Raw genomic sequence first — 14,092 nt, 5'->3', positions numbered from 1 at the left:
ATATTGACTGGGCTAACCAAACTGGTAGCAATACGGTGGAGGAGGATTTCCTGGAGTGTATTAGGGATGGTTTTCTAAACCAATATGTCGAGGAACCAACTAGAGGGCTGGCCATCCTAGACTGGGTGATGTGTAATGAGAAGGGACTAATTAACAATCTTGTTGTGCGAGGCCCCTTGGGGAAGAGTGATATAGTTAATTCGGAAACTAGGGTCCTGAACTTGGGGAAAGGTAACTTTGATGGTATGAGACGTGAATTGGCTAGAATAGACTGGCAAATGATACTTAAAGGGTTGACGGTGGATAGGCAATGGCAAACATTTAAAGATCACATGGACTTCAATAATTGTACATCCTTGTCTGGAGTAAAAATAAAACAGGGAAGGTGGCTCAACCGTGGCTAACAAGGGAAATTAAGGATAGTGTTAAATCCAAGGAAGAGGCATATAAATTGGCCAGAAAAAGCAGCAAACCTGAGGATTGGGAGAATTTTGCAATACAGCAGAGGAAGACAAAGGGTTTAATTAGGAGGAGGAAAATAGAGTACGAGAGGAAGCTTGCTGGGCACATAAAAACTGACTGCAAAAGCTTCTATAGATATGTGAAGAGAAAAAGATTAGTGAAAACAAACGTAGGTCCCTTGCAGTCGGATTCAGGTGAAACTATAATGGGGAACAAAGAAATGGCAGACCAGTTAAACAAATACTTTGGTTCTGTTTTCACAGAGGAAGACACAAATAACCTTCCGGAAATACTAGGGGACCGAGGGTCGAGTGAGAAGGAGGAATTGAAGAATATCCTTATAAAGCAGAAATTGTGTTAGGGAAATTTATGGGATTGAAGGCCGATAAATCCCTGGGGCCTGATAGTCTGCATCCCAGAGTACTTAAGGAAGTGGCCATAGAAATAATGGATGCATTGGTGATCATTTTTCAACAGTCTATCAACTCTGGATCAGTTCCTATGGACTGGAGGGTAGCTAATGTAACACCACTGTTTAAAAAAGGAGGGAGAGAGAAAACGGGTAATTATAGACCAGTTAGCCTGACATCGGTAGTGGGGAAAATGTTGGAATCAATTATTAAAGATGAAATAGCAGCGCATTTGGAAAGCAGTGACAGGATCAGTCCAAGTCAGCATGGATTTATGAAAGGGAAATCATGCTCGACAAATCTTCTGGAATTTTTTGAGGATGTAACTAGTAGAGTGGACAAGGGAGAATCAGTGTATTTGGACTTTCAAAAGGCTTTTGACAAGGTCCCACAAAAGAGATTAGTGTGCAAAATAAAAGCACATGGTATTGGGGGTAATGTACTGACGTGGATAGAGAACTGGTTGGCAGACAGGAAGCAGAGAGTCGGGATAAATGGGTCCTTTTCAGAATGGCAGGCAGTGACTAGTGGAGTACCGCAGGCCTCAATGCTGGGACCCCAGCTCTTTACAATATACATTAATGATTTAGATGAAGGAATTGAGTGTAATATCTCCAAGTTTGCAGATGACACTAAGCTGAGTGGTGGTGTGAGCTGTGAGGAGGATGCTAAAAGGCTGCAGGGTGACTTGGACAGGTTAAGTGAATGGGCAAATGCATGGCAGATGCAGTATAATGTGAAATGTGAGGTTATCCACTTTGGGGACAAAAACGCAAAGGCAGAATATTATCTGAATGGCGGCAGATTAGGAAAGGGGGAGGTGCAACGAGACCTGGGTGTCATGGTTCATCAGTCATTGAAAGTTGGTATGCAGGTACAGCAGGCGGTGAAGGCGGCAAATTGTATGTTGACCTTCATAGCGAGGGGATTTGAGTATAGGAGCAGGGAGATCAAACTGCAGTTGTACAGGGCCTTGGTGAGGCCTCACCTGGAATATTGTGTTCAGTTTTGGTCTCCTAATCTGAGGAAGGACATTCTTGCTATTCAGGGAGTGCAGCGTAGGTTCACAGGACTGATTCCCAGGATGGCAGGACTGACATATTAGGAGAAACTGGATCAACTGGGCCTGTATTCACTGGAGTTTAGAAGGATGAGAGGGAATCTCATAGAAACATACAAGATTCTCACGGGACTGGACAGGTTAGATGCGAGAAGAATGTTCCCGATGTTGGGGAAGTCCAGAACCAGGGGACGGTCTTAGGATAAGGGGTAAGTCATTTAGGACTGAGATGAGGAGAAACTTCTTCACTCAGAGAGTTGTTAACCTGTGGAATTCCCTGCCGCAGAGTTGTTGATGCCAGTTCATTGGATATATTCGAGCGGGAGTTAGATATGGCCCTTACGGCTAAAGGGATCAAGGGGTATGGAGAGAAAGCAGGAAAGGGGTACTGAGAGAATAATCAGCCATGATCTTATTGAATGGTTGTGCAGGCTCGAAGGGCCGAAGGGCCTACTCCTGCACCTATTTTCTATGTTTCTATGTCATATTGCCTCTCCTCATTCTTCTAGCAAAATAATCACTTCATATTTCGTGTCAAAAAATTTCAGCTGCCATGGTTCGGCCCATTTCACCAATCAGTCTATGTCCAGAATTTGTGTGAATTTACTACTTTTTTGACCCAGAACAGCAGTGTACAAACAACCCATTGAAAATCTGTGTATTACTGGAACATAGAAGATTTGGTACTCAAGTCCATGAACTGAGCCTTGAACCCGCAACCTTATGATGCAGAAATATTGCTGGGCAGGATTAATGAGATATAGACAGACCTGGGTAAGTTTAAGTAAATGTAGAGATGGAGAGATAGTGCTGGGCAGGTTTGATGAGATGTAGGTACATTGCCCACAGGTTTGATGAAACGCTGGATTAGATGTAGTGACATTGCTGGGCAAGTTTGATGAAATGTAGAGAGATTGCTGGGCAGCTTTCAAGAGATGGTTGAGGCATTTGCAGGATGTTTATGATGATATAGAGATATTGCTGGCAGGTTGCATGAGATGTATGGATATTGCTGGCAGGTTTGATACGATATTGGCAGTTATTGCAAGATTTAATGGTAATTTTGATGAGGATTAGACAGCCTGGGCATATTTGAAGCAAGGGAGAGACATCGCTAGTCAGTTTTGATGAGGTGTTGAGAGCCCTGGGCAGGTTTGATGAGATGTAGAGTCTTTCCTGGGTAGGTTAGTTGTTATATAGTCAGACATGGCCATATCTGAAGAGATTCTGAGACATTGCTGGGCAGATTTGATGAGATTCAGAGACAGAGTGATGCAAGATTGAGGCGATATATATACATTAGGTGATAGGTTTGATGAGATCTCGGCAGCCCTGGGCAGGTTTGGTGAGATGTAGATACATCGGACAGGTTTGATGAGATATAAAGAAAAAAAGGAAGACTTGCTTTTATATAGTGCCTTTCACAATTATCAGACATCCCAAAGTACTTTACATCCAATGAAGTATTTTTGAAGTGTAGTCACTGTTGTAATGTGGGAAACGCGGCAGCCAATTTGTGCACAAGCTCCTACAAACAGCAGTGTGATAATGACCAGATAATGTTTTTTTGTTATGTTGATTGAGGGATAAATATTGGCCAGGATACCAGGATAACTCCCCTGCTCTTCTTCGGAATAGTGCCATGGGATCACCTGAGAGGGCAGATGGGGCCTCGGTTTAACGTCTCATCCAAATGACAGCACATTCAACAGTGCATCGCTCCCTCAGCACTGCACTGGGAGTGTCAGCCTAGATTTTTGTGCTCAAGTCTCTGGAATGGGACTGGAACCCACAACCTTCTGACTCAGAGGTGAGAGTGCTGCTCACTGAGCCACAGCTGACTTGTTACATTTAAGAGACATTGCTGGTCATGATTGAAGACATAGGCAACACCAACTTGCATTCATATAGCACCTTTAACGTCTCACAGGAGCAGTATCAACCAAAATTTGACACCAAACCACATAAGGAGGTATTAGGGCAGCACACAGTGCTGGCAGGTTTGATGAGATATAGACATTTCTAGATAGGATGCATTTATATAGTGCTGAGGCCGGGCAGATATGCTGAAATATAGTCCTGGGCAGAGCTGATCAGAATGCAGAAACATTGTTGGGCAGTTTGATGAGATGTAAATACGTTACTTTTCAGGTTTAATGAGACGTTGCGACTGTGCTGGTCAGTTTTCATGGGATATTGACAGCACTGGGCAGTTGCAATGAGATGTAGAGAGGGGACTGGGCAGGTTTAGTGAGATGTAGAGACAGTGCTGGACAGGTTTGACTGACATCACTTTATTATAAATAGGATCAATCCTGGATGTAAATAAAATACAGTAACAGCAAACAAAGAAGAGCTGCCCTCAGCTTTGGTCCTCATTCACAGTTTGAAGTGTGACTGGACGGAAAACCCAATAAATAACACATTAACACACACAATCCACCATTACTACATCCTACAAAGGAAACAAAGCCAATACTGGCAAGATAAAGAGGCAGAGATAGGACAGGACAGTTAAACGATTCTTTAAATCACTGTACACTCCCCACCCATCCTGGTATCCTTGTGCACTCCCCCCCTGTATCTGGTGTCCCTGTACACTCCCCCACCCCCCCCGTATCTGTTGTCCCTGTACACCCCCCCCCCCACTGTATCTGGTGTCCCTGTACATCCCACCCCCCGTATCTGGTGTCCCTGTACATCACCCCCCACTGTATCTGGTGTCCTTGTACACCCCACCCCCCCCGTATCTGGTGTCCCTGTACACCCCCCCCCACTGTATCTGGTGTCCCTGTACACCCCCCCCCCACTGTATCTAGTGTCCCTGTACACCACCCCCCACTGTATCTGGTGTCCCTGTACACCCCCCCCACTGTATCTGGTGTCCCTGTACACCCCCCCCCCAACTGTATCTGGTGTCCCTGTACACCCCCCCCCCCCCCCCCCCACTGTATCTGGTGTCCCTGTACACCACCCCTCCTGTATCTGGTGTCCCTGTACACCCCACCACTGAATCTGGTGTCCCTGTACACCCCACTCACTGTATCTGGTGACCCTGTACACCCAACCTCCCCATATCTGGTGTCCCTGTACACTCCCCCACCCCACCCACTGTATCTGGTGTCCCTGTACACCCCACCCCCCCACCTCCCCATATCTCGTGTCCCTGTACACCCCCCCCCACTGTATCTGGTGTCCATGTACACCCCACCCCCCCCCCCACCTCCCCGTATCTGGTGTCCCTGTACACCCCCCCCACTGTATCTGGTGTCCCTGTACACTCCCCCACCCCCCCCGTATCTGGTGTCCCTGTACACTCCCCCACCCCCCCGTATCTGGTGTCCCTGTACACCCCCCCACTGCATCTGGTGTCCCTGTACACCTCGCCCCCTCCCCCCCGAGCCCATATCCCTGTACACTCTCCCTCCCTCCCTCTGTGTACAATTCCCTCTGTAATGTGTATTTTTGTGTACTCGAGAGTCCAGATACCTATCGATCCACAGTGGTCTAAGTGCAGCTCAGTAAAGCACTTCGCCCCGTAGACCACACACAGCTGTGTTCTCGATGCAGTCTGACCAAACAACCCTCCTGTGCAGCAGCTTTTCGGGTTGCAGAGCTGCTTTGTACAACAGCCAGATGAACAGTTTAGGAGAATTGATAAATATGATTGGAGGCCACGCCTTGCCTGGCTGCAGTGACAGGTTTACTCTGTGTAACAGCACGTGCAGTGGGTGGCAGGATGCACAGCAGGCAGTGGGATGTGCATTGGGCTGTGGGCACTGGGGTGGGCAACGGACTGTGCATTGGGCAGCGGGATGTGGCAGCAGATGTCAATGTAAGAGAAATTGAATGAAGGATGTGCCATGACAAAACGAATACTAGCAAGGAGTCGGGTCTCAGACCACGGCACCTTCCCCCACCTCAGCCGCTCTTCCCTATATTGGCTGTGTGTGTGGTCGCCTTGCCTTTCCACTGGAGTTGCTGTTCCTTTGGGTTTTGCGGTCCAGACAAATACCTTTCTCCAACACAATGCTCTCGTCCATGCGCCACATTTTCTTTGTGTCAGTTACCTGATGTGTACTGAATGGCCTCGGAGGGGCAGGGGGGCACTGCACCAGGCGCGAGGGGGCAGGGGGACACAGCACCATGGGTGAGGAGGCAGGGGGGCACTGCACCAGGCGCGAGGGGGCAGGGGGACACAGCACCATGGGTGAGGAGGCAGGGGGGCACTGCACCAGGCGCGAGGGGGCAGGGGGACACAGCACCATGGGTGAGGAGGCAGGGGGGCACTGCACCAGGCGCGAGGGGGCAGGGGGACACAGCACCACGAGTGAGGAGGCAGGGGGGCACTGGCCTGGGTGTGGGGTGGCAGGGGGGCACAGCACCCCAAGCGAGGGGGCAGGGGGGCACTGGCCCGGGCGTGAGGGCTGCTTCCGTGTCTTGGCTTTAATGACGGTCGTGGCACAACACAAGGGTGTGCTATCTGAGGACCCCCTCCCAAGCACCACCTCCTTGGTGCTGAGGGAGGGCGCTTCCTTACCCCTTGCCCTGGGCTGATTGAAAGCTTTCAGCAGAGAGTCTGTGCCGTGATGTTGAGCACTGGGAGTGCGCGAGTAGTTTTGATACATGTATGGGCGACAGGTGCCATTGCAGTAGGGGTAGTGTAACTGGCAGTGACTGCAGAAGCTGGCAGCACTGCAAACTGTGTCAGTGGCCAGGTCTCCCGGGCTGGCCAGCAGCTTGTTCGCCGATACCACCAGGCAGGCTTTCTTTCCCCTCCCGGGGTTTCTTGCAGAGACACAGCTGCCTGGGGCGGTGTTGGGGCGCGGGCGCATGGACTTGCCTCTCTCCACCTCCACCGTCTTCAGCTGCAGCCACTCCAGGTCCAGCAGCCGCCCCACCAAGCTCTCCAAAAGCCCCAGAGGCTGGGCTGTGATGGGGCCTCTTGTGTTGCTGCCAGTGTTGACCAACAGGGACAGCTCTCGCAGGTTCCAGCTGGCGAACGGCGGCGGCAGGAAGTCCGGGTAGTTAAAGTCAAAGCAGCTCGAAGTATGCTCCCACTTGGGCGAACATGCCAACTCCGCTGGGGCGATCACTTCAGCTCGGAGCTTCAGGTCCGGGGGTTTGCAACGGGTCGGGACAAAGGGAATTCTCTCAGAATCCGACAGATCGCTTGCACTGTCCTCATCCGCGTCAGTTACTGTCGCTGGTAGTTCAAAGCTCCAAAACAGTGGGTTTGTTGGAGGATGGCAGTCAGAGTTATGGCAGTGGGTACTGAGGACTTTCGCTTGCTGTGTGCTGGATTCCTCAGTATCAAATGGCAAGCTCTCCAGCACTGCGCAACCCGCTGACAGAATCTGTGGCATTGGTCTGACGTTGGAAGGCGAGTCTCTGATTGCCATGGAGAACTGGAGCACCGTCCCCTGGGAGGCCGAAGATCGTGATGGCTGTTTCAAATTTGCTGCTGACTTGGTGTTTCTGTGAGAATAAAACCCAAAAATGTTATTGAGTGGATTTGGAGCTTGGGGCTTTCCACGCTGGCTAATCCAACACATCAGTTCCAAACCACACATCTCACTTGCAAGTTCAGTCCGAGCACTGATGTTCGAAAGTGGACAATAACTGAAGAAGGAACCTGTGTACACTCTGAGTGCAACTGTGCACAGCCCCCCCACCTACATTATAGAGTTGTTAGCAAAATTAAAGCCCGTGGGATTGAAGGGACAGTGGCAGTGTGGATACATTGGCTGAGGGACAGAGGACAGAGTGTAGTGGGGAACGGTTGTTTATCAGACTGGAGGGAACTATACACTGGTGTTCTCCAGGGTCAGTATTAGGCCCACTACTCTTTTTCATATATATTAATGATGTGCATTTGGGTATACAGGGCATGATTTCAAAGTTTGCAGTTGGCACAAAACTTGTAAATGCAGTAAAGAGTGAGCAGGATAGGATTAGGCGTCAGGAGGAGATAAACAGGCTGGTGAAATGGGCAGACAAGGCAGATGAAATTTAACGCAGAGAAGTTTGAACTGATAAATTTTGGTAGGAAGATTCAGAAGACGGAATATGAACTAAATGGTACAATTTTAAAGGGGGTGCAGGAAGAGAGAGCCCTGGGGGTGTCTGTACACAAATCTTTGAAGACAGGCCATTAAAAAACATGTAAACCTTGACTTTATTAATAGAGGCATAGAGTACAAAAATAAGGAAGTTAAGTTAAACCTTTATAAACACTGGTTAAGCCTCAGCTGGAGTACTGTGTCCAATTCTGGGCACCGCACTTTAGGAAGGATGTGAAAGCCTTAGAGAGGGTGGGGAGGAGAATTACGAGGATGGCACAGGGATGAGGAACTTCAGTTTGTGGAGAGACGCGACAAGCTGGAGTTGTTTTCCTTACTGCAAAGAAGGTTAAGTGGCGATTTGATAGGGGTGTTCAAAAACATGAATGGTTTAGAGTAAATATGGAGAAACTGTTTCCAGGGCAGGAGGGTTGGTAACCAGAGGGCACAAATTGAAGGTGATTGGCAAAGGAACCAAAGGCAACCTGAGGAATCATGTTTTTATGCAGCGAGTTGTGGTCTGGGACGCGCTGCCTGAAAGGGTATTCAATAGTAACATTCAAAGGGGAATTGGATAAATACTTGAAGGAAAAGATTGTAGGGCTGTGGGGAAAGAGCGGGGCGAGTGGGACTAATTGGATCGCTCTGGCGTAATGAGTTGAATAGTCTCCCCTGTGCTGCATCATTCTATGATTTTAAAGTGACAGACTGTGAGGGACACAGAAATCCATCAGCCATCGTGTAAAGCGAGTATAGCGAGCAAATCGTGTTCACACAAACATACCCCCTACACGCAAGCAGCCCGTGCAAAAATAAAATGTAAAAAGCTGAGCAGGCTAAGAGGCCCGCTGTAGTGCAGGAATGAGAAGCCCAGGAGACAGGCTTTGCTTATTTCTCTTTCTATGTTACAAACCCCCGTGAATCAAAGACGTTTTGTGGAGTTGCGAGGATTACTGGGGTTTTGTACAAAGTACCTCAGGTGAACCTCAGTCGAATGGCCACTGATGGCTTTCTTCGCAGTAGAATTGCTAGCTCGCAGCAGAAAGCTGCCCTTCCTGACTGGGCTGGGTGTGTTCCTGGCAGTCTGTAAAACATAACGGCACTCAGAACACTTCTCACATCATTAATGTCATGTAGTCAACTATCATTGTGGCGCATGTATAAGCTGACCTAAGTTGTACACCTTGAGAACATTGACCACAGCAGGTGAACTTGTGGGAGACGCTCCTAACCTGGACTTTCCGGTATAAAAGGGGAAGCTCCACCCACTGTCTGCCTCTTGAATTCTTGGTAATAAAGGTAACTGGTCACAGAGTGACCTTCTCTCAAATATGGGCCTCGTGTGCATTTATACTGTAGAGTGAGGACATATCATAGCCACTAGCAGCACAGAAGAGAGGTACTGTGTTGGTGATGATTGGGACGACTTTATTGAGAGACTACAGCAAAGTTTTGTCACGAAGGAATGGTTGGGACAGGATGCGGCCGACAAACGCAGGGCTCATCTCCTGACGGTTTGTGGAGCCAAAACGTACTCCCTGGTGAAGGAACTTCTAGCGCCAGAGAAGCCGGCGGACAAGACTTTCGAAGTGCTCAGTAAGTTGATCGGGGAACACCTTAAACCGGCGAGCAGCATGCACAGGGCGAGACACCGGTTTTACACACACCGGCAGCGAGAAGGGCAAAGCGTTCCTGACTTCGTGGGAGATCTCAGGCGACTGGCGAGCCTATGTAAGTTCCCAGATGCATGCAGAGCGGAGATGCTGCAAGACTTTTTTATTGAGGGCGTCAGGCATGCTGGGGTTTTCAGGAAACTGATTGAGACCAAAGACTTGACCTTGGAAGCGGCGGCTCTGATAGCCCAGACATCTCGGGGGAGGAAAGACCAGAATGATGTATGACAAAAATCTTGGCTCAAATGCGGCAAACGACCAGGGAGTCAACATTGTTAACGCGGCACACAGTTCTCTAGGCAGACAAGGGCAATCGTACATGCCCCAGCATGTAGTCGAACCCAAAGGGGGAATTGAACATAGACAATGGCTGGCTGAACGGCGATTCATGCCATCGTAATGGACAATGCGGCCAGTAATGGGGCCATCAACACCTGTTAATGATGTGCTTAAGGACAGTTACAGAGACAGTCAGAGACGATCGACTGGTAATGGACCTTTTGTTTCCAACAACGGGGCCTCCAGCTCATGCTGGAGGTGTGGAGGCAAACACCCAGCCAGAGCTTGCAGGTATCAGCAATATACTTGCAGAAACTGCAACGTCAGCGGTCACTTGGTGCGTATGTGCAGGAAGCCTGCAGCCAGGTTGATGTACGAGGAGGACGGGCCCGATGTAAGCCCTTTCAGGCCAAATGAATACTGGGGGAAATCGCTGGAAGCTGAAGTTCAGTGAGTTCATGTGGAGCACATATACAGTTCATATACCAGGACGCCACCGATAATGATGAAAGTGCTCCTCAATGGCATCCCAATATTAAATGAGCTTGATAGAGAATTCAAACAGACTGCATTCAGACAAGCTGTGAGAATTCACAGACTTCCAAGTCATAGTTGTTACGTGAGTGGGAGCATGTTGCATTAAGTCATCAATCAACTTGACATTTTAGGATCTTTGGTAGCGAACCAATTAAAGGTTAACAGTATATCAATTGAGTCAATAAGGTCAAAGAAGGCGCGTTCTTTTCTGTAAACTGAGTCAGGTATAAGTACAGCCATTTTGGCCATGTGGTCTCAGAAGGGCAAAAGCCTGGCTTAAAGCCAGAAGCTTGTTGCTGCTGCCAAAATAAGAAAGTTATGTTAAAACAACAACCGGAGTTCGCATTTCATTGAAAATTAAGAGATCTAACAGAGCTATACATGGGGGCCAGCCAGTTCCTGATGAGTATCAAACAGTTCGAAAGGTTGTGGGTGTCCAAGGCCAGGAGGCCAAAATTATTGCCAATTGACGCACAGCTATGGACATATACAAAGGAGATCATTCTGGTGCTAGGCAGCGCCACGGTAGTCGTGACCCACAAAGATTCGGAGAACAGGTTGCCACTCTGGATTGTCCCTGGGGACGGGTCCCGCATTACTGGGGAGGAGTTGGCTTGCTGTCATGAACTGGAAATGGGGCAATGTCAATGCAATTTCTTCTGTGGAGCGAGTATCATGCTCACAGGTCCTGGACAAATTTGACTCATTATTTCAACCCGGCATCGGCACTTTCATGGGGGCCAAGGTAGTGATTCACATAAACCCGGACGCCAGGCCAGTACACCACAAGGCCAGAGCGGTGCCGTACATGATGCAGGAAAAGATAGAATGCGAATTGGACCGCCTGCTGAGGGAAGGCACCATCTCGCCAGTCGAATTCAGTGACTGGGCGAGCCTGATTGTGCCGGTGCTCAAGGCAGATGGGTCGGTCAGTATATGTGGTGATTACAAGGCCACCATCAATCGGGTGTCACTCCAAGACCAGTACCCGCTACCGAGAACGGAGGACCTCTTTGCGACGCTATCCGGTGGCAAACTTTTTTCAAAATTGGACCTGATCTCAGCTTACATGACCCAGGAGCTGGCGAGTGAGTCGAAGAAGCTGACCACCATCACGACACACAAGGGGTTGTTTGAGTATAACAGATGTCCGTTCGGGATTCGTTCGGCCGCCGCGATCTTTCAGCGAAATATGGAAAGGCTCCTCAAGTCAATTCCAAGGACGGTGGTATTTCAAGACGACATCCTCATCATGGGTCGCGATACTGAAGAACACCTCCACAACCTGGAGGAGGTGCTACGCAGACTGGACCGGGTAGGGCTGCGACTGACAAAGGCGAAATGCGTCTTCTTAGCTCCAGAGGTAAAATTCCTGGGGAGGAGGGTAGCAGCAGACAGGATCAGACCCACTGCGTCCAAAACGGAAGCGATCCAGAGAGCACCCAGACCCCGTAACACGACGGAGCTGCGTTCGTTCCTGGGGCTCCTGAACTATTTTGGTAACTTTCTTCCCAAATTGAGCACGCTATTAGAGCCGCTACACATGCTCTTACGCATAGGTCGTGATTGGGTCTGGGGGGACAGCCAGGAAAGGGCTTTTGATGGAGCATAACAAGTTGTGTGCTTTAACAAACTGTTAACGTTATATGACCCATGTAAGAAACTTGTTCTAACGTGTGATGCGTCGTCCTATGGGGTCGGGTATGTGTTGCAGCATGTGAATGCCAATGGTCAGTTACAGCCGGTAAGCTTATGCCTCCAGAAGTCTGTCCCAGGCAGAAAGGGGCTACGGGATGGTAGAAAAGGAAGCGCTTGCATGTGTATATGCAGTAAAAAAAAATGCGCCAGTACCTATTTGGCAGGAAATTTGAGCTGGAGACAGATCACAAACCCCTAACGTCCCTTTTGGCCGACAACAAGGCCATAAATGAGAATGCATCGGTCCGCATACTGAGGTGGGCACTTACGTTAGCCGCCTATGACTACACAATTCGGCACAGACCGGGCACTGAAAACTGCGCCGATGCATTCAGCAGGCTCCCACTAGCCACCACTGAGGGGGCAACTGAGCATGATGCTGAGATGGTCATGGCTGTTGAAGCTTTCGAAAGCAAAGGCTCACCTGTGACAGCCCGTCAGATTAAAGTCTGGACAAATAAAGACCCTTTAGTTAAGAAATGTGTCCTGAATGGGGACTGGGCAGCCACGTACGGGGCATGCCCTGAGGAATTTAAACCGTTTCATAGGTGCAAGGATGAACTCTCGATTCAGGCCGATTGCCTACTGTGGGGAAACCAAGTAGTCATGCCCCAGAGGGGCAGAGAGGTGTTCATCAGAGAACTTCACAATGAGCACCCGGGCATTGTCATGATGAAGGCAATTGCCAAGTCACACGTTTGGTGGCCAGGGATAGATGCAGAACTGGAACTTTGTGTTCGCAGGTGCAACACATGTGCTCAGGTGGGCAACACACCCAGGGAAGCCCCCATTAGCCCCTGGTCCTGGCCCGCCAAGCCATGGTCACGCATCCATGTGGACTACGCAGGTCCTTTCATGGGAAAAATGTTTTTGGTTGTAGTAGACGCCTACTCCAAATGGATTGAGTGTGCCATTTTAAATTCAAGCACATCCTCTGCCACGGTAGAAAGTCTACAGGCAATGTTCGCCGCCCATGGTCTACCGGATGTCTTGGTCAACGACAATGACCCACACTTCACAAGCACTGAATTCCAGGACTTCATGGCAGGCATTGGAATCAATCATGTCAGAACGGCACCGTTCCAGCCGGCCTCAAACAGCCAGGCGGAATGAGCAGTGCAGATAATCAAACAGGGGATGCTCAGAATCCAAGGGGGTTCCCTACAAAGCCGCTTATCACGCCTCCTGTTGGCCAATAGATCCCGACCACACTCGCTCACAGGGGTTCCACCCGCAGAGCTGCTAATGAAAAGGACGCTCAAAACCAGGTTATCCCTTATACGCCCTACTATGAAAGAAATTATTGAGAGCAGGTAATTATAGACCGGTTAGCCTGACATCAGTAGTGGAGAAAATGTTGGAATCAATTATTAAAGATGTAATGGCAGCGCATTTGGAAAGCAGTGACAGGATCGGTCCAAGTCAGCATGGATTTATGAAAGGGAAATCATGCTTGACAAATCTTCTAGAATTTTTTGAGGATGTAACTAGTAGAGTGGACAAGGGGGAACCAGTGGATGTGGTGTATTTGGACTTTCAAAAGGCTTTTGACAAGGTCCCACACAAGAAATTAGTGTGCAAAATTAAAGCACATGGTATTAAGGGTAATGTATTGACATGGATAGAGAACTGGTTGGCAGATAGGAAGCAAAGAGTAGGAATAAACGGGTCCTTTTCAGAATGGCAGGCAGTGACTAGTGGGGAACCGCAAGGTTCAGTGATGGGATCCCAGCTATTTATAATATATATTAATGATTTAGACAAAGGAATTGAATGTAATATCTCCAAGTTTGCAGATGACAGTAAGCTGGGTGGCAGTGTGAGCTGTGAGGAGGATGCCAAGAGGCTGCAGGGTGACTTGGACACGTTAGGTGATTGGGCAAAAACATCGCAGAAGCAGTATAATATAGA

The 14,092-nt window shown here is 48.9% G+C and overlaps 1 protein-coding gene across 1 annotated transcript in view; it reads right to left on the bottom strand.

The window, feature by feature from the left end:
* Positions 1-5,362: 5,362 nt before the first annotated feature.
* The window catches only part of LOC139276989 (uncharacterized), a 55,194-nt gene continuing 46,464 nt past the window's right edge, over positions 5,363-14,092 (bottom strand). Inside the window, exons 5-6 of the mRNA XM_070894988.1 lie at positions 8,969-9,078; positions 5,363-7,410 (exon numbers count right to left, since the gene is read on the bottom strand). Coding sequence (XP_070751089.1) covers positions 5,868-7,410; positions 8,969-9,078 — 1,653 coding nt within the window. The 3' untranslated portion in view covers positions 5,363-5,867. The remainder of the gene's footprint in view (positions 7,411-8,968; positions 9,079-14,092) is intronic.

Source organism: Pristiophorus japonicus, chromosome 12 (assembly GCF_044704955.1).
Source record: "Pristiophorus japonicus isolate sPriJap1 chromosome 12, sPriJap1.hap1, whole genome shotgun sequence".
In the NCBI taxonomy this organism is placed as follows: domain Eukaryota; kingdom Metazoa; phylum Chordata; class Chondrichthyes; family Pristiophoridae; genus Pristiophorus; species Pristiophorus japonicus.
Note: the sequence above shows the minus strand (reverse complement) of the source record. Positions and strands in the feature narration are given on the sequence as shown.